Raw genomic sequence first — 27,700 nt, 5'->3', positions numbered from 1 at the left:
CTGGATCTGACTGAGACACAGTCTGATCACACATAAATATTCATTTAAAATCACGTCTAATGATTAGGTTTATCAAAATCACAGGACATTTTCAAAATACAGTAAACAATATACTGATGAAGTCCCATATGTCTATGACATTTATTGACAAAGACATAGCTTTTTACGTTATTAGTTCATTTTTTTAATTTTTAGAGTGACCAAGTTTTTCAAACACAATATGTTACGGTGTATGATTTTTTACTCCTGTTGTAAGCTATCTGAAACTGTCATTTGATTTTCCTTACACAAAATCTTTGATTTTTAATTAATATTTTTCCAGAAATACAGAGTGACATAAAAATGCCAATTCCTTTCAAGAAATAACCACGATACGCGACACAGTCAACAAGGAATCTACTGCCAATCAAATGTGTCAATCACATTAAGATTGGATAAACCAAACAGCAACTAAAGCACATAATTTGATGAAAAATGTATACCTGACCAAAAGGTGGCGCTATGGAGTTCATCCATGATTGTCATATCCACTTGTTCAGAATGCAAGCCCGATTAAATGTATTGAATTTGGGTTCATTCTGACCAATTATGTTTAAGTTACAACAACTTTTATGTTCATGGCGAGACCCCGAAATTTGACAACCTCTGACAGCGACGCCCTTTGACACAAACTTACAGTTTTCTCTGTTACTCATCGTCAATGTCTTACCTATTATCTCACCAACTTTGAGATCAATAAACTGATCTTGTTTGGAGCACAGATGCATACTAGAAGACATGACAATTCCTGGTGCCAACAGGTGGCGCTACAACCGATCCTGAATATTCCACCATAGATGGGTTCAGGCCCAACCTACAATCATGCACATACGTTTTCGGCCACATCAAATCATGTATTACTGAATTACAGCCAATTGATGTTTGATGGCGAAGCTTAAAAATGACCTCAAACTTCGCCGGATCACTACGGTCAAGCCCTCTGGCAGAAACTTAAAAGCTTCGCAATTTAGCGTCGGCCATGTGTCTAGATTGTACAAACCAAGTTGTGAGCCAATTCGATAAAATCTCTAGGAGGAGTTCGTTAAAGTACGAGGCCTGGAAATGACCAGAATTCATCAAAAATGACATTTTCTGTTCAAAATGCCAGACTTCCTGTGTAACTTAGACCATGGGTCCAAAAGACTTTTTTGTAGCTCTTTGTCTAATATAATACACACATAAAGGTCATTGCTGTAAGTCAAACCATATTGTGGGGCTCGTCAAAAAACATAAAATAGGTGGCGCTATAGAGCCCATTCCTGTGGACCCATGCCTGTCGCCCATAAAATACGTAATTTTACGCGACTCTGGAAGCGTGTGCAAAATTTGGTGAGTTTTGGAGCATTTTAAGGCCTCCAAAAAGGCAATTTATTTACGGCGAGAATAATAATAATAATAATAATAAACATCACAGATACAATAGGGTCCTCGCACTTTCAGTGCTCGGGCCCTAATAATAATAAACATCACAGATACAATAGGGTCCTCGCACTTTCAGTGCTCGGGCCCTAATAATAAACATCACAGATACAATAGGGTCCTCGCACTTTCAGTGCTCGGGCCCTAATAATAAACATCACAGATACAATAGGGTCCTCGCACTTTCAGTGCTCGGGCCCTAATAATTTTGGCCCCAGCACAGACCCTTCCGGGACCCCGCATGTAACTCTTAATAACACAGAATCAGTTTTATCACAAGATACATATTGCCATCTGTTACTTAGATAAGAGCACAACCAAGAGTAAGCTACCCCTCTGACGCCATACTTATACATCTTTTGCATTAGTAATTCATAATCGATCGTATCAAAGGCCTTTTTAAGGTCAATAAAAATTCCTATCGTGTGTAATTTATTATCAATGGCGGTAGTTATTTCATCCATGAGTTTCATAAGTGCTAATCCAGTAGACTGGTTTGCTCTAAAACCGTACTGATTCTCACTCATGATGTCATGCTTTTCTATAAAACTATCCAATCTTGTGACAAATATTTTCTCCAAAATGTTTGACAATTGCGGAAGTAAAGACACTGGTCTATAGTTTGACAATAGTTCTTTTCCACCAGACTTATATAAAGGAATTACTTTTGCTGTTTTCATTTCATTTGGAAAGATTCCAGTTCTGAATGAAAGATTAAAGATATAGGTCAGAGGTTTAACCACACCTAAAGTAAAGTAAATTAGTCAATGTTTAAATGTGAAAAAGATCAAATAAAAATACAATAAACCAAAAGACTAAGAATAAATGGTGATCATCTCTTCTTCTTCATCATCATCATCATCATCATCATCATCATCATGGAGACACTGAGGAACCAGAACCAGAACCAGAGTCCAGGATCCAACAGAGACAGTTTCTCTGACCGGAGACTCTGGAGACTAAACTGGACACAGAGACACTGAGGACCTAGACCAGTATAGTCCAAGTCCAGCATAGAGAGGTTCAGTGAAGCTGGTGTTGAAGGTGTGGAGGTGGATCAGTCTGTCAGAGACGACTTCATAGAAGGACAGAGTTCCAGCAGGAACGTCCACGTAAACTGCTGCTCTGCCAGAGTGTGGAGGTGGATATGAGTAGGTGATGGATGTTTTTCTGTTATTGTGATAGACATGGTACTTATAACCTGGATAACAGTCCAACCTCCAGGAATGATTGTTTCCTCCAAACCAAGAGTCACCAGAGTTTCCTTTCCTGCTGATTCTTCTGTAACTCACTGATACAGAAACATATTCTCTCCACTGGACCTCCCAGTAACAGCGACCCGTCAGAACTTCTCTACACAGAAGCTGAGGTTTAACATCAAACCTGTCTGGATGATCAGGATATGACTGATCCTCCTCCACAGACATCATCTTCCTGTTGTCGTCAGACAGTTTGATCTCGTTGTGGACTGTGTTTGTGTCGATGGTGAGTTGACAGGAATCTGATGGAGAACAAAAGAGGAGCTGCAGTTATTATTGATCAGTTATTGATCACTGATGGACTCATGAACGAGTGAAGATGGTTGAATAAAAACACACTTACACTTCCTCAGACCTGGTGTCAGCCATCGTTGTCCAGCAGGCTCCACCCTGGAAGGAGGAGGAGGGTCAGACCAGCTCAGTCTCTCTCAGGGGAAGAAGAGATGTCAAAGCCCCCCCATCACCTGTTGGACACTCCTGTATCCACTACACCCCCCCATCACCTGTTGGACACTCCCGTATCCACTACACCCCCCCATCACCTGTTGGACACTCCCGTATCCACTACACCCCCCCCCCCCCCCCCCATCACCTGTTGGACGCTCCCGTATCCACTACACCCCCCCCCCATCACCTGTTGGACACTCCCGTATCCACTACACCCCCCCATCACATGTTGGACACTCCTGTATCCACTACACCCCCCCCCCCCCCCCCCATCACCTGTTGGACACTCCTGTATCCACTACACCCCCCCCCCCCATCACCTGTTGGACACTCCCGTATCCACTACACCCCCCCCCCATCACCTGTTGGACACTCCCGTATCCACTACACCCCCCCATCACTTGTTGGACACTCCCGTATCCACTACTTAGCACCACAGCCCTGAGCAACCACCTGAGGTAAACTTGTGACACCATAACCCTAACCCCCCCCTCCCCCACCCAGCAGTGTGTCCTACCTGAGAGTGTCCTACCTGAGAGTGTCCTACCTGAGTGTGTCCTACCTGAGAGTGTCCTACCTGAGAGTGTCCTACCTGAGAGTGTCCTACCTGAGTGTGTCCTACCTGAGTGTGTCTTACCTGAGAGTGTCCTACCTGAGAGTGTCCTACCTGAGAGTGTCCTACCTGAGTGTCCTACCTGAGAGTGTCCTACCTGAGAGTGTCCTACCTGAGAGTGTCCTACCTGAGTGTGTCCTACCTGAGTGTGTCTTACCTGAGAGTGTCCTACCTGAGTGTGTCCTACCTGAGAGTGTCCTACCTGAGAGTGTCCTACCTGAGAGTGTCCTACCTGAGTGTGTCCTACCTGAGTGTGTCTTACCTGAGAGTGTCCTACCTGAGTGTCCTACCTGAGAGTGTCCTACCTGAGTGTGTCCTACCTGAGAGTGTCCTACCTAAGAGTGTCCTACCTGAGAGTGTCCTACCTGAGAGTGTCCAGGCTCCAGCGGGGATCCTCCAGTCTAGACAGAAGCTTCCCTGCTGACTCCCCTGGATGGTTGTAGCTCAGGTCCAGCTCTCTCAGGTGGGAGGGGTTGGAGGTCAGAGCTGAGACCAGAGAAGAACTTCCTTCCTCTGAGATCAGACAGCCTGACAGCCTGCAGACACACAACACAGGTCTGCTGCATGTTCTCTGCTCAAGTGTCCTGCTGCAGATACACAACACAGGTCTATGCATGTTCTCTGCACAAGTGTCCTGCTGCAGACATGTTTAGCAGCAGGTTCACTGGACCTGGAGAAGACTTGAATGAATCCTGACCTGAGAGACTCCAGGTGACAGTGTGGACTCTCCAGTCCAGGACACAGCTGCTCCAGTCCAGAATCCTGCAGGTCGTTGTTGCTCAGGTCCAGTTCTGTCAGACTAGAGGACTGAGAGCTGAGAACTGAGGACAGAAGTGGACAGATGTTCCCTGAGAGGTGACAGCCACTCAGTCTGCAGACGGAAGAAAAGAACAACAACCAGGTTATTTCACTGTTGTGGAAGAAAATGCAGTTGTGTCTCCAACTGTTCTGCTGGTCTTCAGCTCATCCTGCCCCCCCGGGACAAACAGAAATGAAAGTGTTTCCTTGTCAGAGTTCGTGCTTGTGTGTGATTTTAGGTCTAATGTGGCATTAAAGTCTCTGGAAATGAAAGAACCAGCGTAAACTCACTCATGTGAGGTTGTGCTGAAAAAAAGACCCAAACAAGTGAAGAAAACATGAAATGTGGAGGCCAGCTGACAGTCCTGCCGGGGCCCCAGGCAAAATAATCTAAGATGGGCCCCCCTGCACCCGGATCTCTCCTTCTCCCTCTTCTTCTCCTGTCGCTCTGCTCTTCAGGTTTTTATACAAGCTAATGGATGTTAACATTAGAGCTAGCCAGCTAGGTTAAGTTACAAGGTTGGTAAATGTTGTAACTGTTTCTTACCTTGCTCTACGCTGACTTTATTAATTCCAGCTTCACCATCACCCCCTTTTTAAAATATTTGTGTAGAGAATCTCTGAGGCCTCTATTTTCTTCTTCTCTTCTTCTCTTTTCTCTTCTTTTCTGAGCACCAGACTTGTGCTGACCGGACATTTTGACCATTCTAATGGTTGAATTAAATGATAACGTCAAATTTTGATCAGCGGCCAAACCATTTTAGTGTTGGGGGTTCTTGACCACTATTTTCAAGGACAATTAGGAAGAAAACAAATAACAATCTTTTATGTAACTTAAATACTACATATTTTTTCCACAAATGGGCATATTTTGAAACATTTTGAAAAATGATTCCATAATTTAATGAGAATTAAAAAAAAAAAAAAAAAAAATTGAGGGGCCAGTTCTGGGCCGCCCCCTACCCTGGACAACAGACCCGTTTGTCCCCCCCTATCGGCGGGCGTGTGTGGAGGTAAAACCAGATGTAGTGTGTCTGTTGGTACTTACAGAACTTTCTTGGAGGCTTTGACCACCGGCAGCAGCCTCCGTAGAGCCTCCTCTGAAGCTGAGAACTTCTTCAGGTCAAACACCTCCAGATCTTCTCCTGATGACAGTAAGATGAAACCCAGAGCCGACCACTGAGCAGGAGACAGTTTATCTGTGGAGAGAGGTCCAGACCTCAGGGACCGTTGGACTTGATTCACCAGAGAACCATCGTTCAGTTCATTCAGACAGTGGAACAGGTTGATGCTTCTCTCTGCAGACAAATCCTCACTGATCTTCTCCTTGATGTATTCGATAGTTTCCTGATTGCTCTGTGAACTTTGTTTTGGTTCCCAGAAACGTTGTAGGAGAGTCTTATAAGTCTGTGAAATTCTTTGTTCTGGTTCCATCAGACCTCGTAGGAGGTTCTGATTGGTCTCCAGTGAAAGACCCAGGAGGAAGCGCAGGAACAAGTCCAGGTGTCCGTTGGGACTCTGTAAGGTCTTGTCCACAGCTGTCTGATAGAAACTGGTTGAAGAACGGAGAGTTGTTAGTTGATCTCCCAGCAGGTTGACTCCAGACTTGATGAAGGTCTGATGGACATGAAGAGCAGCCAGAAACTCCTGGACACTCAGATGGATGAAGCAGAAGACCTGGTCCTGGTACAGGCCGCTCTCCTCTCTAAAGATCTGGGTGAACACTCCTGAGTAAACTGAAGCCTCTCTGACATCGATGCCACACTCTCTCAGGTCTGGTTCATAGAAGATCAGGTTTCCTTTCTGCAGCTGCTCAAAAGCCAGTTTTCCCAGAGACTCCACCATCTTCCTGCTCTCTGGACTCCAGTGTGGATCCGTCTCAGCTCCTCCGTCATACTTGACCTTCTTCAGTTTGGCCTGGACCACCAGGAAGTGGATGTACATCTCAGTCAGGGTCTTGGGCAGCTCCCCTCCCTCTCTGGTTTCCAGGACGTTCTCCAGGACGTTCTCCAGGACCGTAGCAGTGATCCAGCAGAAGACTGGGATGTGGCACATGATGTGGAGGCTCTGTGATGTCCTGATGTGGGAGATGATCCTGCTGGTCTGCTCCTCATCTCTGAACATCTTCCTGAAGTATTCCTCCTTCTGTGGGTCAGTGAACCCTCTGACCTCCGTCACCATGGAGACACACTCAGGAGGGATCTGATTGGCTGCTGCGGGTCGAGTGGTGATCCAGAGACGAGCAGAAGGAAGCAGGTTCCCCCTGATGAGGTTTGTCAGCAGCACGTCCACTGAGGTGGACCTTCTGGGATCACTGAGGAATGTAGAGTTGTGGAAGTCCAGAGGAAGTCGACTCTCATCCAGACCGTCAAAGATGAACACGACCTGGAACTCTTCAAAGCTGCAGATTTCTTTGGTTTCAGAGAAGAATCGATGAACTAGTTCCACCAAGCTGAACTTCTCCTCTTTCAGAACATTCAGCTGTCTGAAGGTGAATGGAAGCAGGAACTGGATGTCCCGGTTGGTTCTGCCTTCAGCCCAGTCCAGACTGAACTTCTGTGTTAGGACTGTTTTCCCGATGCCGGCCACTCCCTTCGTCATCACCGTTCTGATTGGTTTATCTCTTCCAGGTGGGGGTTTAAAGATGTCTTCCTGTCTGACGGCTGTTCCTGCTCCGTCTGGTTTCCTGGAAGCTGCTTCAATCTGTCTGACTTCATGTTCATGGTTGACCTCTCCGGTCCCTCCCTCTGTGATGTAGAGCTCCGTGTAGATCTGCTCCAGAAGGGTTTTATTTCCTGCTTTAGTGATCCCCTCAGACACATGCCGGTGCTTCTTCTGCAGCTGAACTTTGAGTTTGGATTGACAAACGGCAGCAACGGTATCTAAATAAAGATAAAGAAAACCACTTAGTGCTTTAAAACCAGCCCACAACAAGTTCTACTTCCTCTAAAGATTCAACATTTCAACATTCACTGATCAGCCGTTCAATGAGGAGTATTGAAGCGTTTTCCTCCCAAAAACCCTCCGATCAATCAGAGGAACAACAACAGTGTTTCCTCTACCATTCACTTCAGACACACCAGTTGTGTTTGTTTTGTGTTTGCTGGAACTGAATATTGAATCCACACGGTTCAACTCTTTAGAATGAAACTTTAATTTACTGGGATATTAATGACCCTATTAATGAGATGTTCCTAACAGAAGATGAGCTGAGTTCCTCCACCTTCCAGTGGGTTTAATGTTGTGTCTGATCTGTGAATGTTGGTCCTCTACTGAGACATTGGGTGTGGTTTATCCAGCAGCTCAGATGTTCAGAGAAACGTCTTACTGCTCTGCAGGAGGTCGGCCAGCTTCTCCTGCTTCCTCCTCCTCAAGAACTTCACTGTGATCTTCATGAATGTCTCTCTGATGCTCTTCTGCTCTTCATCTCCATCCTCCTCCAGACTCTCTAAGGATTCTGGGTAATCTGGACTCAAAACCTTCTGGATCTTCTTCAGCTCGTCCTTCACAAACATGACGATGTCGTCCTCCAGCAGCTGGAACAGAAGACCACATGAAGGACCCAACCAGACTGAAATCATGGAGACAAACATCAGGTCCATGATGGACAGACTGACAGTCCACTGGTCTCCAGAGACCAGCATGGAGACAAACATCAGGTCCATGATGGACAGACTGACAGTCCACTGGTCTCCAGAGACCAGCATGGAGACAAACATCAGGTCCATGTTGGACAGACTGACAGTCCACTGGTCTCCAGAGACCAGCATGGAGACAAACATCAGGTCCATGATGGACAGACTCACAGTCCACTGGTCTCTAGAGACCAGCATGGAGACAAACATCAGGTCCATGATGGACAGACTGACAGTCCACTGGTCTCTAGAGACCAGCATGGAGACAAACATCAGGTCCATGATGGACAGACTGACAGTCCACTGGTCTCCAGAGACCAGCATGGAGACAAACATCAGGTCCATGATGGACAGACTGACAGTCCACTGGTCTCCAGATACCAGCATGGAGACAAACATCAGGTCCATGATGGACAGACTGAGGCCCAATCCCAAACTCCACCCTAAACCCTCAAGCCCTGAGCCCTCACAGACTTTCAGTGACGTCAGCGTCACGGGATCAAGTGTGAGATGGTGTGAGGGCTCCAAATGGTATAAATAGGAATGGGACAGCACTTAGCAGAAACCGGAAACAAGTCAGATAAAAACGTTAGTTTTTTTGTTGTTTTTTTTTCAATAAACTTTATTTAAAATTTCAATTTACAAAATTCCTAGTCAGATCAAAATGTTACGTACCGGTATTATAAGTTTGGGAATGATCATCCGGATGTTTGAAAACAAAGTGGTAGCCTATATAAAGGAGCATAAAATTCAACAAAGAACACAATTTAAACATGCGCACAGTACAATATGTATTTCCTTGTTAACATTGTCTTTCTTTCAATCTACCCATACCAGCACATCCAGTATGCCAGGATCAATCACAGAGTAATTTCATTTTTGTAAGCGCGTGTAAACTGAGTTAAATATTCCAGCTGTGTTATGACCATCTAATATTACTTTCCATTTTTCAGCATGATGTCATTTCATTTTTGTAAGAGAGCGTATAAATTGATGGTAACCTGAGCTAAATATTTCAGTTATCTTATTACTATTTACTGCAACGTTTTTGTTCAACTTGCTGAAATTGTTTAAATTTTGTGGTCATAAATAAATGAATAACCGAATTACTGCCTGACTTGTTTGTGTTGGATCTAAAACTATCTTGCTAGTATTTACATGTATGCATTTCGGTTACCATAGGGAATCTTAATTCAAACACTGTACTCAGATTAAAGAAAAGCAAGTCTTGTTTATTCAACACCAGCAGGTCAACTGAGGTCTAATGTAAAATGAAAACAAATGAAATTGAACCTCAAATTATGAATGAAAAAATGATGAAGAAAACTACATTTTGTCCTCCATCTTCCCACAAATGTCAATTAACTTAGATAACTGGTCATCCCTCTTCCTTTCCCTCTCCTCCTCCTTTTCATCCAGCTCCCTCAGCCTATTTTCCTGTCTTTAGTGTTGAAGAAAGTCCAAAACGTCATTTGTCCTTTTTTTGGTTTTCTTCCCTCCGTTTGAATGAATGAATGAGTGAATGAAAAACTTTATTTCGAACATGCTCAAAAAAAAGAAAAGAAAAAACAATATATATATTGTTTTTTATTTTTATATATATATATATATATATATATATATATTTAAACCAAAGAACGATAGTTAAATAATATTTAATAATAATAATAATATATAGTTAAATAATATGTTTGTTGGTCGCTCCCTGTTTGTAAAGGAAATAATAGGGCCGTTGAAAAATCATCACGGGACAACAGTTTCTGAATTTAAATCACCAGTGGGATATGTATTTATACTTACAGGTGAACTTTCTTCTCACAGTCGCACATGGTTCCTTTTCCTCTGCCCCCTGTTTTGTTTACATTCTCCCTGGTAACCTCCTTTCATGTCACAACGCAATGAACTGTGGGTAATTCCCTTTCCCAGAGTGTGCTGGGATGCTGACTTGCGGGAAGGGGGCAGTAAGGGCTCAAAATGGCTGCCGGGAGCCCTCGCGCACTTAACCACTTGAGGAATGGGACAGCCTTAAGCCCTTATGCAAGGTGCGGGAGCGCGCACGTAAGTCTACGAGTCTGCGAGGGTGGAGATTGGGATTGGGCCTGACAGTCCACTGGTCTCCAGAGACCAACATGGAGACAAACATCAGGTCCATGATGGACAGACTGACAGTCCACTGGTCTCCAGAGACCAGCATGGAGACAAACATCAGGTCCATGATGGACAGACTGACAGTCCACTGGTCTCCAGAGACCAGCATGGAGACAAACATCAGGTCCATGATGGACAGACTGACAGTCCACTGGTCTGCAGAGACCAGCATGGAGACAAACATCAGGTCCATGATGGACAGACTGACAGTCCACTGGTCTCCAGAGACCAGCATGGAGACAAACATCAGGTCCATGATGGACAGACTGACAGTCCACTGGTCTGCAGAGACCAGCATGGAGACAAACATCAGGTCCATGATGGACAGACTGACAGTCCACTGGTCTGCAGAGACCAGCATGGAGACAAACATCAGGTCCATGATGGACAGACTGACAGTCCACTGGTCTCCAGAGACCAGCATGGAGACAAACATCAGGTCCATGATGGACAGACTGACAGTCCACTGGTCTGCAGAGACCAGCATGGAGACAAACATCAGGTCCATGATGGACAGACTGACAGTCCACTGGTCTCCAGAGACCAGCATGGAGACAAACATCAGGTCCATGATGGACAGACTGACAGTCCACTGGTCTCCAGAGACCAGCATGGAGACTGTTGGATGTTTTTGTTTATGTTCCTGTATTGACCACACTAACCGGAAGTGGGTGGAGTCACACAGGTGTTCTTGATTTATGATTGTCAATAAATGACTCCGGCTTGCTCCTGAGGCAGTAGCATGTGCCAGTCAAACAAAGTGGATGATTGTGGCTGAGTCATTTCCTCCGTTATGTTTTTCTCTCGGCATTCCAGCCCTTAAACAATGGCAGCGTCAACAGGTTATGGGCCCAGAAAGGAGTTTGGAAGCCGATGGAATCGTTTGTGTTTCGACGGAGATGAAAAGAACTACGAGTTATGGAAGACAAAATTCCTGGCGCACCTGATTGGTCTCAAGAGCACGATATTGAGTGAACCACCTGGAGACGGTGACGAGAACGCGGACGAGGACGCCGACAAGAATGAGCAGGTGTATGCTGAATTAATCCAGTTTCTTGATGACAAAAGTTTGTCCCTTGTGATGAGAGACGCTGCTGATGATGGCAGGAAAGCATTAATAATCCTGAGAGATCATTATGCCGGCGCGGGGAAGCCGCGCGTTATAAGTTTGAACACTGAACTGACATCTCTTCAGAAGGCCGTCAACGAGAGTGTTACTGACTACATTATCCGCGCAGAGACGGCGATCACTGCACTGCGAAATGCAGGAGAGACTCTGAGCGATGGATTACTGACTGCCATGATTTTAAAGGGCCTGCCAGAGGCGTTTAAGCCATTCTCTGTGCACGTTACGCAAAGTGATTAGACTTTAACCTTTGCGGAGTTCAAGACCAAGTTGAGAAGTTATGAAAGCACGGAGAAATTTGCGGCTGTCTGCTCAACTGATGACAATGTGATGAAAATTGGTGAGAGGAGAAGAGCCGATGTCAGCTCAGTCACCTGTTATTCCTGCGGCCTGAAAGGGCACATGGCCCGGGACTGCGCAAAAAGCACGGAGATGCGCAGAGATCAGAGACGGTGGTGCAGTTTCTGCAGGAGTTCCGGGCATCGAGATGCAAACTGCAGACGGAAGAAGCAGGATAAAGCCAAACAAGCAGTGGACGGAGAGGACCACACCTTCGCTTTCATGGTGGACCAGGGCGCTCCTATCTGCAGGATGAAGGAGAGGGGCCTTATGGTGGATTCTGGCGCAACAAGGCACATCGTGACAGACATCACCAGATTTGAGTTTTTCGACGCAAGCTTCTAGCCACAGAGTCACATTCTGGAGTTGGCTGATGGGGTGAAAACCAGTGGAGTTGCGGAGAAAAAGGGTACTGCCAAGTTTCATCTGAGAGACATCAACGGGAGAGTTGTGGATGTGCTGCTGACGGACGCGCTGTATGTCCCGTCGTTTACGCAGGACATATTCTCCGTCAAAGCGGCAACTGCCCAAGGAGCAACGGTAATCTTCAAAGAAGGTCAGAACAGACTCATTCACAAAAATGGTGCAGCTTTTGACATTCATGTGTGTGACAGACTGTTTTATCTGAAAACAGTTAAGGACCTAAGTGATGTTTGCAATGGTTGCTATGACATCCAGACGTGGCATGAAATTTTAGGCCATTGTAATTACGATGATGTGTTGAGTCTGGAGAGTGTTGCAAAGGGTATGAAAATTAAGAACAAATCTGAAAAGTGTGTATTCAAGGAAAATTTGAACACAGCAGAAACCGAGAACCGGATGAAAAAGCAATGGGTGTTCTAGAACTAGTACATGCAGACCTGGCTGGACCAGTACAGCCTGTAGCTAAAGATGGATTTAGATATGCTTTAGTGTTTACTGATGACTATTCTGGTGCCATCTTTACTTATTTCTTAAAAGCCAAGAGTGATGCTGTTAAAGGTACAGAAAAGTTTATTGCTGATGTTGCACCTTATGGTAAAATTAAGACTTTAAGATCAGATAATGGAACTGAATTTACATCATGTGATTTTCAGTCACTGCTCAGCAGAAATTCCATTAGACATGAAAGATCAGCCCCTCATTCCCCCCATCAGAATGGGACAGCTGAAAGAAGTTGGAGGACTTTATTTGAGATGGCCCCGTGCATGTTAATTGGGAGTAATTTACCAAAAGAGTTGTGGACTTATGCAGTTCAGGCTGCTGCAATTATTCGTAATCGGTGTTACAACAGATGGCTCAAGCAAACTCCATACACTGTGTTAACTGGAAAGAAGCCTGATCTCTCTCAAATGAGAATTTTTGGGTCAGAATGCTATGCCTACAATCATGATAAGAAAAAGCTGGATGCACGCTGTTGGAGCCAAAATACTTTGATTTATTGTTTTATTTATTTAGCTGAATATGAGTTGTCATACCCCCTTTTTGTTACGTCATGATTAGCCTGTCAATCAGTCATGGTGGGTGGTTGTCCTGGTAACCATTATAAGCCACCTGGGTGGTAATTGCAGGCAGGTGCGACAGGGGGAAGACAAACAGTTTTTGACCGTGCAACCGTGCAACCGTGCAAGACGTGCAACCGTGCAAGACAGAGAGTGGCGTTCTGTCATAAGTTTATGTTTACTTTAAATAGTGGAATTACTTTTGCTTTGACTACTGCTGATCAAGAAAATAAATGGATTGGCATATCCGACCCGGATCCTAAGTCTGAGCGTTTGCATCTATTTGAAGCACGCGTCCCAAACAAAACCAACCCTGTTGCCCTGAGTATAGCCTATTGGTACAGGCTCTACATTGTCAAAAACTTTTAATCTTCGTTTGGAACGGACTATTGTCAAAAACTATACTCTTCGTTTGGAACGGACTATTGTCAAAAACTATACTCTTCGTTTGGAACGGACTATTGTCAAAGAAACTTTAGTCTTCGTTTGGAACGGACTATAGTTGAAAGTTCAAAACCTGCATTGGAAGGGGTTCTAAGTGTGCAGGACAACGCCACAGCCGCTGCTGAGACGCGGCGTTCGGAGGACCACAGCGCAGCGCAGCGCACCACCCGGGCTGCCGGCCGCACCGCGGAGGGTCTACACGCTGCGCGGAGCAGAGCCTGGAGCAGAGCCTGGCCTGGATACCGCCTCTACCAGCGGCATCGCGGTTGGATTACGCGCTGCTCGGAGCGGAGCCTGGATCAACGCCTCTACCCGGCGGCGTCGTGGTTGGATTACGTGCTGCTCGGAGGAGAGCCTGGAGGAGAGCCTGGAGCAGAGCCTGGCTGGATACCGCCTCTACCAGCGGCATCGCGGTTGGATTACGCGCTGCTTGGAGCAGAGCCTGGAGGAGAGCCTGGAGCAGAGCCTGGCTGGATCCCCGCCTCTACGCGGCGGCAAGCGGGGGGATTACACGCTGTTCGGAGGAGTTGGAGGATCACCTCAGCATCCTGGTGCTTGATCGTGGCATTGGCAGCCTCTACCAGCTCAAAGTGGACCGGTCTGAAGAAATGCATACACATCAAGGTATGTAGCGCGCTACCAGCTGGTTAGATGGCCATATAGTAAAACACTGTGTGCACACAAAGGGTACTTTGAAAAAAAAAAAAAAAAAATGAGGTTCAAAAACGAGCGCTCTGGTATAAATCCAATGCATTGGTGGTTTTATGGTTTCAAGGACTTGGAATTAATAAACTGGGTTTAACTGTGATGAACAACTGGGTTTTACTGAAATAGCAAAGGTACTGTTTTACTTTTTACACTGTTGGTTGGTTTTTTGTATTGCAAGATGTACTCGGATAATGGTGTTCTGGGTCCAAATGAGTCAGATAATGGTGTTCTGGTTCAAACTGAGCCAAACGTGTATGGAGAGCCCTCTGTGGCTGACGCGCACGTTATGCGCTCTAATGGTGATGCAATGCAAATAATGGTTGAACCTTCAGAGGCTGAAAAACAGTCCGATGTGACCACAGCAGGTCGCAGTGCTCACAGTGAACATGAATCACAGACTGGATCACAGGTTGTCACAAAACGAAAGATAAAATTAACCCCCAAGGCCTTAATGGAGAAAACTGACTCACTGCAAAAGGATAGAAAATCTAAGTTCACCAAAGCATCCCACTTGCAGAAAACAATTGGAGAGTTAATGCAAAGAGGAAGAGGATGCAAACAAGAAGTTCAAGAGGAATTCAGGAAATATCTTAACCTGTGCAAGGATGCTAGAGATGCACAGAATGCTCTGTTGCCACTAATCCCTCCAGAAGAACAGAGAAAACATGATATATGGTTCCAAGCCAAAATGATAAACGTCAATGAATTCATTGAGGAGGTGAATGAATGGACCAAAAGCAGCGAAACTCTGCAGCAAAGTGATGAGGATGAAATCTGTCCCAATGACAGCATTTCAAATGTTGAAAGCAGAAAATCCACTCATCAAAGTCACACCAGGTCTGCAACAAGCAGGTCCAGCAGGTCCAGCACCTCATCAGCTCGCAGGCAGGCAGAGGCAGAGAGAGCTGCCCTAGCCATACGTGCTGCAGCACTACAAGAAAAGCATGCCATTGAGGAAGAGGAGGAAAGGCTGCACAGGGAAATGTCACAAAAAAGGGAAACGTTAAGAAAGAAAAAGGAGAAAATGGAAATGGATGCACAACTGGCAGCTGCAAATGCCAAAATAGCAGTTCTACAATCTCCTAGTCCAACCCCTTCACGGACACACTCTGATGGAATGGACTCCTACTATAGGAAAGGAGCCAGACCAAAAGAACCTTCAGTCTCATTCAACCCCCTAGCCAGAGAGTATGTACCATCCGTACCGTCTATCCAAACACCTACTCCAACTCAAATAGAACCACTGCAGCAGCAAGCCTGCATACAAACGCAACAACCACCTCGACAAGAACAACCACCACCATCCAATAATCCATCTGACCAACAATACTTACCATGGAATGCAGCACCGGCCAATAAACCCACTACTTACCTGAACCATGATGTGACAAAGCCTCAAATTTCTTCTCAACCCAATGAAACCTCAACTGTATGTGACCTTTTGCAAAAGCAAAATGAAATCACAGCCATGCTAATGGAACAGCAAACCTCTCATTTACTGCCACCAAGGGAGATTCCATGTTTTGATGGGGATCCATTACAGTTCAAAACCTTTGTCAGGGCCTTCATACACTGCGTGGAAAGAAACACAACGAACAAAGGTGATTGTCTGTACTACTTGGAAAGGTACACCAAGGGCCAGCCCAATGAGCTTGTACGCAGCTGTCAACTCATGCCACCAGACAGAGGCTATGACATGGCCAGACTTCTCCTTGAGCAACACTTTGGAGATGCTTATAAGATCACAGCAGCATACCTGGAGAAGGTGCTCCAGTGGCCAGTGTTGAAATCTGAAGATCCCAAATCCCTTCAAGCTTACTCACTTTTCCTTCGTCAGTGTTGTAATGCCATGGAAACAATACAATATATGAGAGAACTTGACATGCCCACCAACATGAAAACGGTGATTTCAAAACTTCCCTATAAGCTCAGAGATATCTGGAGAGTGTCTGCATGTGGCATAATGGAAAGATTCTACCGCCGACCACAATTCACAGATATTGTGAGTTTCATTGAGCGCCAGGCCAAAATCCAGTCGGACCCAGTCTTTGGTGACATTCAAAATATCTCACAAAGCACAGTAAGGCCGGTCAAAGGAATTAAGTCACAAGGCAAGCCCATGTACAAGGGAGACAGTTTTGCCACTACTATTGAAACCTCTCAACCTGAAGTTAAAAACCAAACCGGATCTCCACAAAGTCCCAAGCAAAGTAACACATCTGCTCACACCACCACCGCTTGTGTATGCTGCTCAAAAAATCACACTCTGGATAAATGTCCACAGATGGAGAAGAAATCCCACAGGGACAAAGTGTCCTTTATAAAGCAAAAAGGAATCTGTTTTGGCTGCCTTTGTGGTGGACACATGAGCAAACATTGTGACAAACGTTTGACTTGCAAAGTGTGCAATAAAACACATCCCAGTCTTCTTCATATTGACTTTAAAGAGAGAGCAAGCAACACAAACCAGCCAAAGAAACCATCGGTGAGCAACACACAAGTCTCTTGTGGACAAACAGGGGCCGGTAACAGCAATGGCATTCTGTCCATCCTACCTGTACAGGTGAAGTCCAGCATGGGGGACAAAATAATTAAAACGTATGCATTCCTTGATCCCGGCAGCACAGACACATTTTGTTCCGAAACGCTAATGGAAAAATTGAATTTGAGTGGGAGGAAAGCAAAAATCAGCCTTCTCACCATGGGCCCAAAGGCATCTGTCTCCAGCTACATCCTGACAGACTTGGAAATCTCAAGCCTCACTGGAGAACAGTTCTACGGCCTGCCCAAGGTTTACACCCAAAATAAAATGCCTGTGACAACCAGAAACTTGATTAATGAAGAGGAGCTGGCTAAGTGGCCATATTTGAATGGGGTTGTTCTCCCACGCATTCAAGCTGACGTTGAGCTATTGATTGGTACCAATGCCTCTAAAGTACTTGAACCGTGGGAAGTTGTAAACAGTCGTGGCAGTGGGCCATACGCCATTAAGACCCTATTGGGGTGGGTCGTTAACGGTCCCCTTTCCAGCTACAGTGGGCAGCATGAAAGTGTTAGTGTCAACAGGACCTCCATAACACACCTGAAGGAGTTGCTACAGAATCAGTACAACCATGACTTTAATAAGAAGTCATCAGAGGACACCAAAGAGGAGGCGGATGAGATGAATGACGGTGATGATGAAGAAGAGGATGGCGATCTTGTTCAGCAACCGGATAGTGCCTATGAGAGCAGTGACAGAGAAACCATCTCAAAAACTAACCCTGCCGCTGATGATAAGCAGAGCAAAGTGAAGAAAACGGCCAAACAGGAGACGGAGCCGACGACAGGTTTCACAGTGAAGCTCAGAGGAATCCCGTTCAGTGTTAAAGAGCAACTAATCAGAGAATTCATGCCCCCGCTGAAGCCTATAGCAGTCAAGATTGGCAAGGATGAAAGTGGGAATAGAACAGGTTACGTCTATGTGGATTTACGCTCTGAAGAAGAAGTGGGAAAGAAGAAGAATAAAGACTACATAGGGGGTCGTTACATTGAGGTTTCCCGCGTTGATCCCTTTGGGGGGAAGGGAAACTGGGACCGAAAGGAAAAGGAAATTGACAGAAACTTCACCAGGAAGCTCAAGGATGAATTGGACTATTTTCAGGACCTACCTTCTGATGATGATGATGAGGATGATGATGACATGGACATTTTTGGAGGAAAAGCACCAACCACAGACAAGCCTGAAGTAAAGTCTTCATTTGAGAAGCGGCAAGAAAAGATGTGGCATAAAATGGAGGAGCTGGAGAAAGCAGCTCTCAGAAGATCGAGGAGCTGGAGAAAGCAGCTCTCACACAGAAGCCGTGGCAGCTGTCGGGAGAGGTGACGGCGCAGACCCGTCCTGGGAACAGCAGGCTTGAGGAAGATGTGGAGTTTGAGCAGACAGCAAGGATGGCTCCCGCCATCACTGAAGAAACTACACTACAACTTGAAGACATCAAACAGAGAATCAAAGACCAGAACCAGTAACTGGTCAGACCAGGAACCAAGCTCTGCTTGATTCAAACAGCAGACACTTAAACCTCTACGAGAGGATTGTTTTGTTTTGAGTTTTTTGTATAAATATTGGCTCCATTGTGTATATTAAGTTGAATTGTTCACGGCTTCCTGCAGTTCTCAATTAGGGGCCGGTGTGTTGGAGCCAAAATACTTTGATTTATTGTCTTATTTATTTAGCTGAATATGAGTTGTCATACCCCCTTTTTGTTACGTCATGATTAGCCTGTCAATCAGTCATGGTGGGTGGTTGTCCTGGTAACCATTATAAGCCACCTGGGTGGTAATTGCAGGCAGGTGCGACAGGGGGAAGACAAACAGTTTTTGACCGTGCAACCGTGCAACCGTGCAAGACGTGCAACCGTGCAAGACAGAGAGTGGCGTTCTGTCATAAGTTTATGTTTACTTTAAATAGTGGAATTACTTTTGCTTTGACTACTGCTGATCAAGAAAATAAATGGATTGGCATATCCGACCCGGATCCTAAGTCTGAGCGTTTGCATCTATTTGAAGCACGCGTCCCAAACAAAACCAACCCTGTTGCCCTGAGTATAGCCTATTGGTACAGGCTCTACACACGCTGTGACAAAGGGATTTTTGTAGGTTATGATAAAAACAGTCCTGCATATCTTGTCTTTTATCCAGACACAGGAAGAATACTGAAAAACAGGCTGGTGAAGTTCATCACAAAGAAAGCTAATGAATGCTATACTCAGACAGATGAAGAAATAGAGGAGCATGTTTTGTCTAGAGAGAGAGTTGGCATGGAGTTACCAAAATCTGACCTGGTGCAAATAGCTCCACAAGAAATAAAAGCTGAGACCAATGACACAAATGAGTGCAGATGGGGGAGAAAGCAGTCATATTACACGTTACCCAAAGAGAGAGAGGAGACCTCCTCAGTACTATACAGATTCTTCTATAGAGTTGCATGTGGTGTCCCCCAGACAATGAAGGAAGCAATTAGCTCCTCAAAATCAGAATTATGGGCTAAAGCTATGAAGGAGGAAATGGATTCTTTGCAGGAGAATGACACCTTTACCTTAACCACCTTACCTGAGGGCAAACATGCAGTGGGGGGCAGGTGGGTTTATGCTGTAAAGGAAAGTCCTGTAGAAACTATTTACAAAGCTAGATACGTGGCAAAAGGCTACAGTCAAGTTGCTGGCATTGATTTTAAAGAAACTTTTTCTCCTACTGCTGATATGACATCTGTACGTAGCTTAATGCAGCTTGCAGCGCAGTATGATTTAGAACTACATCAGATGGATGTAAAGACTGCATACCTTCGTGCCCCGATCGATTGTGAAGTGTTTGTAGAACAACCAGAAGGATTTGAAGTCAAGTCAGATACTGGTGAGAAATTAGTCTTTAGACTTAATAAATCTCTTTATGGTCTTAAACAGTCAGGAAGAAACTGGAACAAAATGCTTCATGATTTTCTCACAGGAAATGGTTTTGTTCAGAATTCAGTTGATTACTGTGTTTATAAAAAACAAACAGAAAATGGACGGGTAATATTGATCATTTGGGTTGATGACCTCATTATTGCAGCGAGTGATGATCAGATACTTAGGAGTGTGAAGAAAATGTTGGGAGCAAAGTTTAAAATGAAAGATCTTGGAAAACTTAAGCACTTTCTAGGAATTGATTTCACACAGAAGGGAGGTGAAATAAAGATGAACCAGAAAAGATGCATTGCAAAGTTATTGGAGAGATTTGACATGACTCACTGTAAAACGAGGTGTACCCCATGTGAATGTAAACTGTTATTTGATATGTGCTGGCAACCTAAGAACAAGTGGGGGTGTTGGATGTTTTTGTTTATGTTCTTGTATTGACCACACTAACCGGAAGTGGGTGGAGTCACACAGGTGTTCTTGATTTATGATTGTCAATAAATGACTCCGGCTTGCTCCTGAGGCAGTAGCATGTGCCAGTCAAACAAAGTGGATGATTGTGGCTGAGTCATTTCCTCCGTTATGTTTTTCTCTCGGCATTCCAACCCTTAAACAATGGCAGCGTCAACAGAGACAAACATCAGGTCCATGTTGGACAGACTGACAGTCCACTGGTCTCCAGAGACCAGCATGGAGACAAACATCAGGTCCATGATGGACAGACTGACAGTCCACTGGTCTCCAGAGACCAGCATGGAGACAAACATCAGGTCCATGATGGACAGACTGACAGTCCACTGGTCTCCAGAGACCAGCATGCAGATGGACATCAGGACAGATGGAGACAGTTGTTGTTCATGTACAGACCTGAAAGATGGAGTCCAGCTGGGTCTGATGCTGCTGGACAGACGGACCGCTGGGGGACTCTGAGATCTGCTGGTCCATTCTGTGGAGGAATCATGAAGAACTAGGTCACATGATGTCTGAAGGTCCATGGAGTCATGTTTGGATGAGGACAGTCCACCAGAGGACTTCCTGTCATGTTAAAGGTTCTCTGGTCCTCCTGAGACTGAGGACGTCCACGTCTCTCTCCCAGTACCAGCTCTCAATCTGGTGCTACAAGAAGGTCAAGCAAGTGTCCACAAAGACCAGCTTCCGCCCACCAACATCCTCATTACAAAACTGACCACCATCGGCCTGCCCCCTTTCACATGCACCTGGATAAAAAACTTTCTCACCAACCGTCCCCAGACTGTGAGACTCCGCCCCCACCTGTCCTCCACCCGCATGCTGAGCACCGGCTCTCCACAGGGCTGTGTGCTGGGCCCCCTCCTGTTCAGCCTCTACACCAATGACTGCAGTCCCACCCACAACAACAACCTGATAGTGAAGTTTGCTGACGACACTACAGTGGTCGGACTCATCTCAAAGGGGGACGAGGAGCCTACAGAGAGGAGGTCCTGATGTTGACAACCTGGAGCTCAGAGAACAACCTCACTCTGAACACCGGGAAAACCAAGGAGAACTGTGGCAGGGTGGAGGAGCAGCCACTCAGGTTGACCTCTCCACCCTGGCTGCCTTCATAAGGCGTGGCTGCACAGCAGCAAGGGCTGTTGGAGAGGCTGCTGAAGCCGAAGCACGTGTGTCCTGGGTGTTCTGGTGAATAAAGAGGTTTTGCACTAAACTCCGTGTCCTCTCTGTCCTGTCGGTCGGGCCCCCGTAGCACTCGCCCTGCTACACTGGCACCCAATGTGGGGCCCGACAGGATGGAGGAGGGAGGCACGGAGTGGGCCCTGGAAGCGCTGGCCCAGGAGATACAAGCTGGACTCCAGCCTGCTGCTGACCTTCTACCGCTCATCCATCCAGAGCCTGCTGTACTGCATTACAGTCTGGTACGGCAGCTGCACTGCTGCGGACAGAGGAAGGCTGCAGAGGTGAAAGCAGCGCAGAGGATCATCGGCTTTTTTATATTATTTATATTTCTTATATTCTTATATTTCTTATTGTTTGCACTATTGTTCTTATTTGTCTTGCACTGGAGAAGTGATGCTGCTTTCAATCTCACTGTACCAGGTACATTGACAATAAAGTATTCTATTCTATTCTATTCTATTCTCAACAGATCAATGTCCACATGGTTCCAGGAACCATCTGTCCTCCTGCATCCAGCAACACCGTCCACCTGAGGAGAACTTCCTCCCTAAATGATGTTGCAACCTCAGCAGAAAGATGCCCCTGCTGGACAAACCGCTGAACTACAGTCACTCAGAAGAGACTCCAACACCCCCTTTATAGTCTGCTGTGTTTCTGGAAACATCAACAACCGTCTAAGAATGGCAGCAAAACAGAGAAATGTTCACTTTAAACATGTTACCATGGAAACGTTTCAGTCTCAGTTACGTTTTTCAGAAACATTTATGTAAAACTCACCTCACTGAGGAAGATCGTTGGGTATCTTTAAACTCCCAAATGAAATCCTTTGATGCATCACTCTTCAAGGACACACAGCTGGGACCAGGTCCAGGTCCAGGTCCAGGTCCAGGTCCAGGTCCAGGTCCAGGTTCAGGACCAGGACCAGGTCCAGGTCCAGGTCCAGGTCCAGGTCTCCTGTAATAAAGGTGTTTATTGACGTGAGGGCTGAACTCTGACGTGCAGAAGAGTCATGGACAGTTAGATCATCTCACCTCTCTTCTCTCCCAGGTTTTCCCCTGGGGGAGGTTTTGGAGGGAAGGACTCCCTCCTCTCTGTCCTCACACTGATCCATGCTGCTGGATTCACATCAGCTCACACACACCTTCTACCTTCATCTGCAGAGGAAACACACGTCATGGTAGATGTTCAACCAGCAGCTCTGACTGATCTTCTCTTCAGCTTCATGTCCGACAGCAGTGAGGAAGCTGCTGCACTTCTACTATCCGACCGCTAGATGGAGTCATGGAGCTGCAGCTCAGCTCACACCCTCAACACACATTTACACTCCATTTAATCACACGTTTGCTCTTAGTTTCTGTCTCCAGGACAAAAGATCATCATTGACTCTGAATTACTGAAACACCTTAGACCCTGTAAGTAAGAACAAACACAAAGGGCAGATGTTTATCCGTTTTAGGAGTAAAACTGTGGAACTCATTAGACCACGACCTTAAATTAGCAAACTCAATAAAAGCATACAAGATATTATTCAAAACAAAGGTAATGGACACATTTATAGAAGCAGAATTAGAAAACAGAGAAGAATGACACACGTACGTGTGTGTGTGTGTGTGTGTGTGTGTGTGTGTGTGTGTGTGTGTGTGTGTGTGTGTGTGTGCGTGTGCGTGTGCGTGTGTGTGTGTCTGACGGAGTTGACGCTGACGGAGTTGACGCTGACAGAGTTGACGCTGACAGAGTTGACAAAAGGGCATGTATTTTCCCGCCAAAACATGTATTGTTCACTACAGCTAGCTGGTTTTTCCTCAGTTGCCAGCTGTCTCAATAACCTCACTAATATAATGACTTGGATTTATGTAGCTCCTTCAAGGCACCGAGAGCTTTACAGAGACCATTATTCATTCATACACATTCTCACCGGTGGTGGTAGCTACGTTTGTAGCCACAGCTGCCCTGGGGCAGACTGACGGAAGCGTGGCTGCCATATCGCGCCTAACGGCAAAATACCTTAATTCAATCCACTACTGTTTAAAAACATGATCATAACAGAGAAACGGGGTTGGCATGTTCCAGCTGTGACCAGAGGAATATCAACATTGTTTGTCTAAAATATCAAAAAATCTAGTATAGTAGAGTATACTAAAAGCTACCAGAGTATGAGTGTTAGCGTAGCATTAAAGCTACCAGAGTATGAGTGGTAGCGTAGCATTAAAGCTACCAGAGTATGAGTGTTAGCGTAGCATTAAAGCTACCAGAGTATGAGTGTTAGCGTAGCATTAAAGCTACCAGAGTATGAGTGTTAACGTAGCATTAAAGCTACCAGAGTATGAGTGTTAGCGTAGCATTAAAGCTACCAGAGAATGAGTGTTAGCGTAGCATTAAAGCTACCAGAGTATGAGTGTTAGCGTAGCATTAAAGCTACCAGAGTATGAGTGTTAGCATAGCATTAAAGCTACCAGAGTATGAGTGTTAGCGTAGCATTAAAGCTACCAGAGTATGAGTGTTAGCATAGCATTAAAGCTACCAGAGAATGAGTGGTAGCGTAGCATTAAAGCTACCAGAGTATGAGTGTTAGCATAGCATTAAAGCTACCAGAGAATGAGTGTTAGCGTAGCATTAAAGCTACCAGAGAATGAGTGGTAGCGTAGCATTAAAGCTACCAGAGAATGAGTGGTAGCGTAGCATTAAAGCTACCAGAGTATGAGTGTTAGCGTAGCATTAAAGCTACCAGAGAATGAGTGTTAGCGTAGCATTAAAGCTAACAGAGAATGAGTGTTAGCGTAGCATTAAAGCTACCAGAGAATGAGTGTTAGCGTAGCATTCAGAACAGGCAGGGAGAGAAAAGTCCTCAGGGAAATAGCTGACCATTCTATTTCCTGATTTAGTGAGGATTGTAAAAGAATCTGACGGAGTTGACAGAAACTGAGGACAGAACTTTGATAGTCAGGATTTTAGGGAAAATATTGTTTAAAGTTTTATTTATTTATTTATTAGTACTGTTTTATTTATTTAAGACCACTCTTTGTTATTTAATATATATATTTGCACACTCATAGAGTTTTTTGAAGGTTTTTAGGGTGGGTCAATACTGTAACTTCTTGCTGAGGACAGGTATAATAACATGGAACTCTTAACTACAGACCAGGGGCCTCATCTATAAAGCTTGCTTGCGCAGAAAAAGCGCCTGAAAGTTGCGGAAGCCACCTTCTACGCAAATCCTCGGATCTAAAAAGAAAAAACTAACCAAAAAATCTGCTTATCTTTAGGGCAACCCTCACCCTCCCGTAAGAATTTACTTAAGACACGGGGAACTGGCGACGCAGGGATTGAGGTGGTGAAATGAAGCCAGATTCATGTCATACTCTTAATAATGTCATCACGTATCACAACATATATCAGACTTAAAATAATAAAATAATAAAATAAAATAAAATAGCGCTGATCGTGTTTCTCTGTGTGTGAAGCTCAGTCAGTCAGGACTCTGGTGCTGCTGGAGCTGCAGCCGCAGTGACACGCGGGGAACCTCCTCACACGCAGCGCTTTAGGACAGAACAAATGAGGGGCTGCGTTTAGGGAGCCCCACGGAGCCCCTAAAGGGACTCAGATTTTTTTCATATATGAGTTTTACGCACGTGAAACCTTTACGTGCAGGTGTATGGTGCCTAAATTAGGGTCCCGCGTTAAAACGACGCAGAGCCTACGGCGTAGGGTACGCGGCGACGCGCACCTACGCCGTAGGCTCTGCGTTGGTGTAACGCAGAACCATAAACCCGCTCTGAGCAGCTCTGAGGGGAGACGGGAGAGGAGGAGGAGGGGGAGCGGGGGTGAAGCGGGGCTGCCGGGCCGTTTTCGTATCGCTTTCATACAGTGTCTTGATAATTTGCAATTTAAGGCTGAGCCTACCGTTAGTTTTTAAATTGTAAAAAGTAAGGGGAAAAAAACATGATTTTGAAAAGACGGGGGGACGTGTGTCCCCCTGTTGCACCGGGGAACTCACGGCGTTTAGCGCAGCAACGGCGTGCTGCCACTCACTCGCTTTATTTTATTGTATACTATTTATATAGTTATTCTAACTTTTACTGTGACCACCAAATAATGTGGTTTTCCTGTCCTCCACATCATCTACAACATCTCTGTCTCCGTGAAAGTCAGTGTCACGGTGGCTGCTACTTCTAATTCATTCTGACGCCAAACAGGCTGCAGGAAGCCACTGCGCATGCTCAGTATCTGTGCTCTAGGCATGACCCCCAGGGAAAGGAAATGTAGAGTTGGAAGTGACACGTTAAGGTGTCTTCCCCGTAGCTGGCTCCACCAATGAGATTCACGTGTAAAGAACACCCCCCTTTCTAGTATAAAAATGAACTGGATCGATGACCATGTGTGCATTTCTCTCCTACTCACCGAGGTCTGAGACAAATGAACCTCCGGCCGGAAAACCTTGTACTTTACAAATTAAAAGTTTGTATTAACCTGTGATTCTATTCCACTAGTTTTTCTTTTGGTTCACCAGACAAACGAACACGAATCTTTAAAGCTGAATGAGGATAAAACAGAGATTCTTTTAGTTGGTCCGAGTCTCTGAGGAAACATATTCTCCCTTTGTTAACTCCTCTGTCAGTAAAAGACTGATAAAGCAAGTGTTACATAAACTCCAGCTTATTCAAAATGCTGCAGCCAGAATTCTAACCAGAACCAGGAGGTTTGAACACATAGTTAGTTAGTTAGTTAGTTAGTTAGTTAGTTAGTTAGTTAGTTAGTTAGTTAGTTAGTTAGTTAGTTAGTTAGTTAGTTAGTTAGTTAGTTAGTTAGTTAGTTAGTTAGTTAGTTAGATAGTTTATTTGTCCACAAGTGTAGATTTGTCTTTTGTCTCATAATACAAAAACAACAGCAACAAACACTTAACATTTACACGTAAAAACATCTTAGTGGCAGAAAAGGAGGAACAACAAGGACATGTAAATAAAAGACAGGTTTATCTACGAGACGTCCCTCATTCAGAGACTTAATGGCGTTGTTGGGAATGAATGAGTTTTTAAATATGTTACGTTAGCCTTCGGTCCACGGTACCGTCTACCTGAGGGAAGTATTTAAACATTTAAACTCTGCAGAGGTTGAGGACGATCATTTACTATCCTGGCAGCTTTGTTTCCAATCACTTCCTTATAAAAACCCACTATCACTATTCTTTGTACTTTTTTGTGTTAAGGTTGCCGTACCACATGTTAAAGGTTCAGATTCCCTCTATGAGGTTCTTATAAAGTCTCCAGAATCTGCTTGATCACAGTTATTAAACTATTGACATTAAAAAGTAGAAAAAGGGAAATAAAACTCACACAGTCAGAAACACTTCATCCAGATGAGTCCTCGCTCCATTCTGAGTTGTATTCATGTACAGATGGTTTATTTTATGTTAGATAAATGTAATGTTTCTGGATGAGAGTTAGCCTGTAATCTAAGCTGTGAGGTCATAAAGTAGACTGGTGTCTCCAACTGCAGAGACACTGAACTTTGTCCTCCAGAATACTGCAGTAAAACTTGTTAGATTAGATTAATATTTAACTCCCAGCAGGCACAAGTTGCCACCTTTAGCTAGCCGCTAACCGCTAAGGTCCCGGGTCAGAACTCTGAGATCACGGTTCAGAAAGAGATTTACAATATATGTGTTAGAAACTACTGAAGACAACAGCAGCTACTTCGTAGGCCAAAGAGAGGACTGGCCCTTTAACAGACCCTCATCACACAAATCTGCCCCAAATCTGCCCCCAAATCTGCCCTAAATCTGCCCTAAATCTGCCCCCAAATCTGCCCCAAATCTGGATCAAAGTCTGCCCCCAAATCTGCCCCCAAATCTACCCCCAAATCTGCCCCCAAATCTGCCTCCAAATCTGCCCTAAATCTGCCCCCAAATCTGCCCTAAATCTGCCCCCAAATCTGCCCCAAATCTGCCCCAAATCTGCCTCCAAATCTGCCCTAAATCTGCCCCCAAATCTGCCCTAAATCTGCCCCAAATCTGCCCCAAATCTGCCCCAAATCTGCCTCCAAATCTGCCCTAAATCTGCCCCCAAATCTGCCTCCAAATCTGCCCCCAAATCTGCCCCAAAATCTGTCCCTAAATCTGCCCCCAAATCTGCCCTAAATCTGCCCCCAAATCTGCCCCAA

The 27,700-nt window shown here is 45.2% G+C and overlaps 1 protein-coding gene across 1 annotated transcript; it reads right to left on the bottom strand.

Moving 5' to 3' along the window:
* On the bottom strand, window positions 1-27,004 carry LOC133440576 (NLR family CARD domain-containing protein 3-like). The gene is made up of 10 exons (XM_061717892.1): window positions 26,875-27,004; window positions 22,576-22,698; window positions 22,322-22,498; window positions 20,759-20,837; window positions 7,904-8,111; window positions 5,624-7,457; window positions 4,475-4,648; window positions 4,143-4,313; window positions 3,061-3,107; window positions 1-2,959 (listed from the first exon to the last, which is right to left on the bottom strand). Exons 2-10 carry the CDS (start codon window positions 22,653-22,655, stop codon window positions 2,418-2,420), a joined length of 3,312 nt encoding a protein of 1,103 aa, XP_061573876.1. The 5' UTR covers window positions 22,656-22,698; window positions 26,875-27,004; the 3' UTR covers window positions 1-2,417.
* Between the last annotated feature and the right edge of the window lie 696 nt (window positions 27,005-27,700).

The sequence above is a fragment of the Cololabis saira genome, chromosome 3 (assembly GCF_033807715.1).
Source record: "Cololabis saira isolate AMF1-May2022 chromosome 3, fColSai1.1, whole genome shotgun sequence".
Classification (NCBI taxonomy): domain Eukaryota; kingdom Metazoa; phylum Chordata; class Actinopteri; order Beloniformes; family Belonidae; genus Cololabis; species Cololabis saira.
This window is presented reverse-complemented; position numbering and strand designations above follow the sequence as displayed.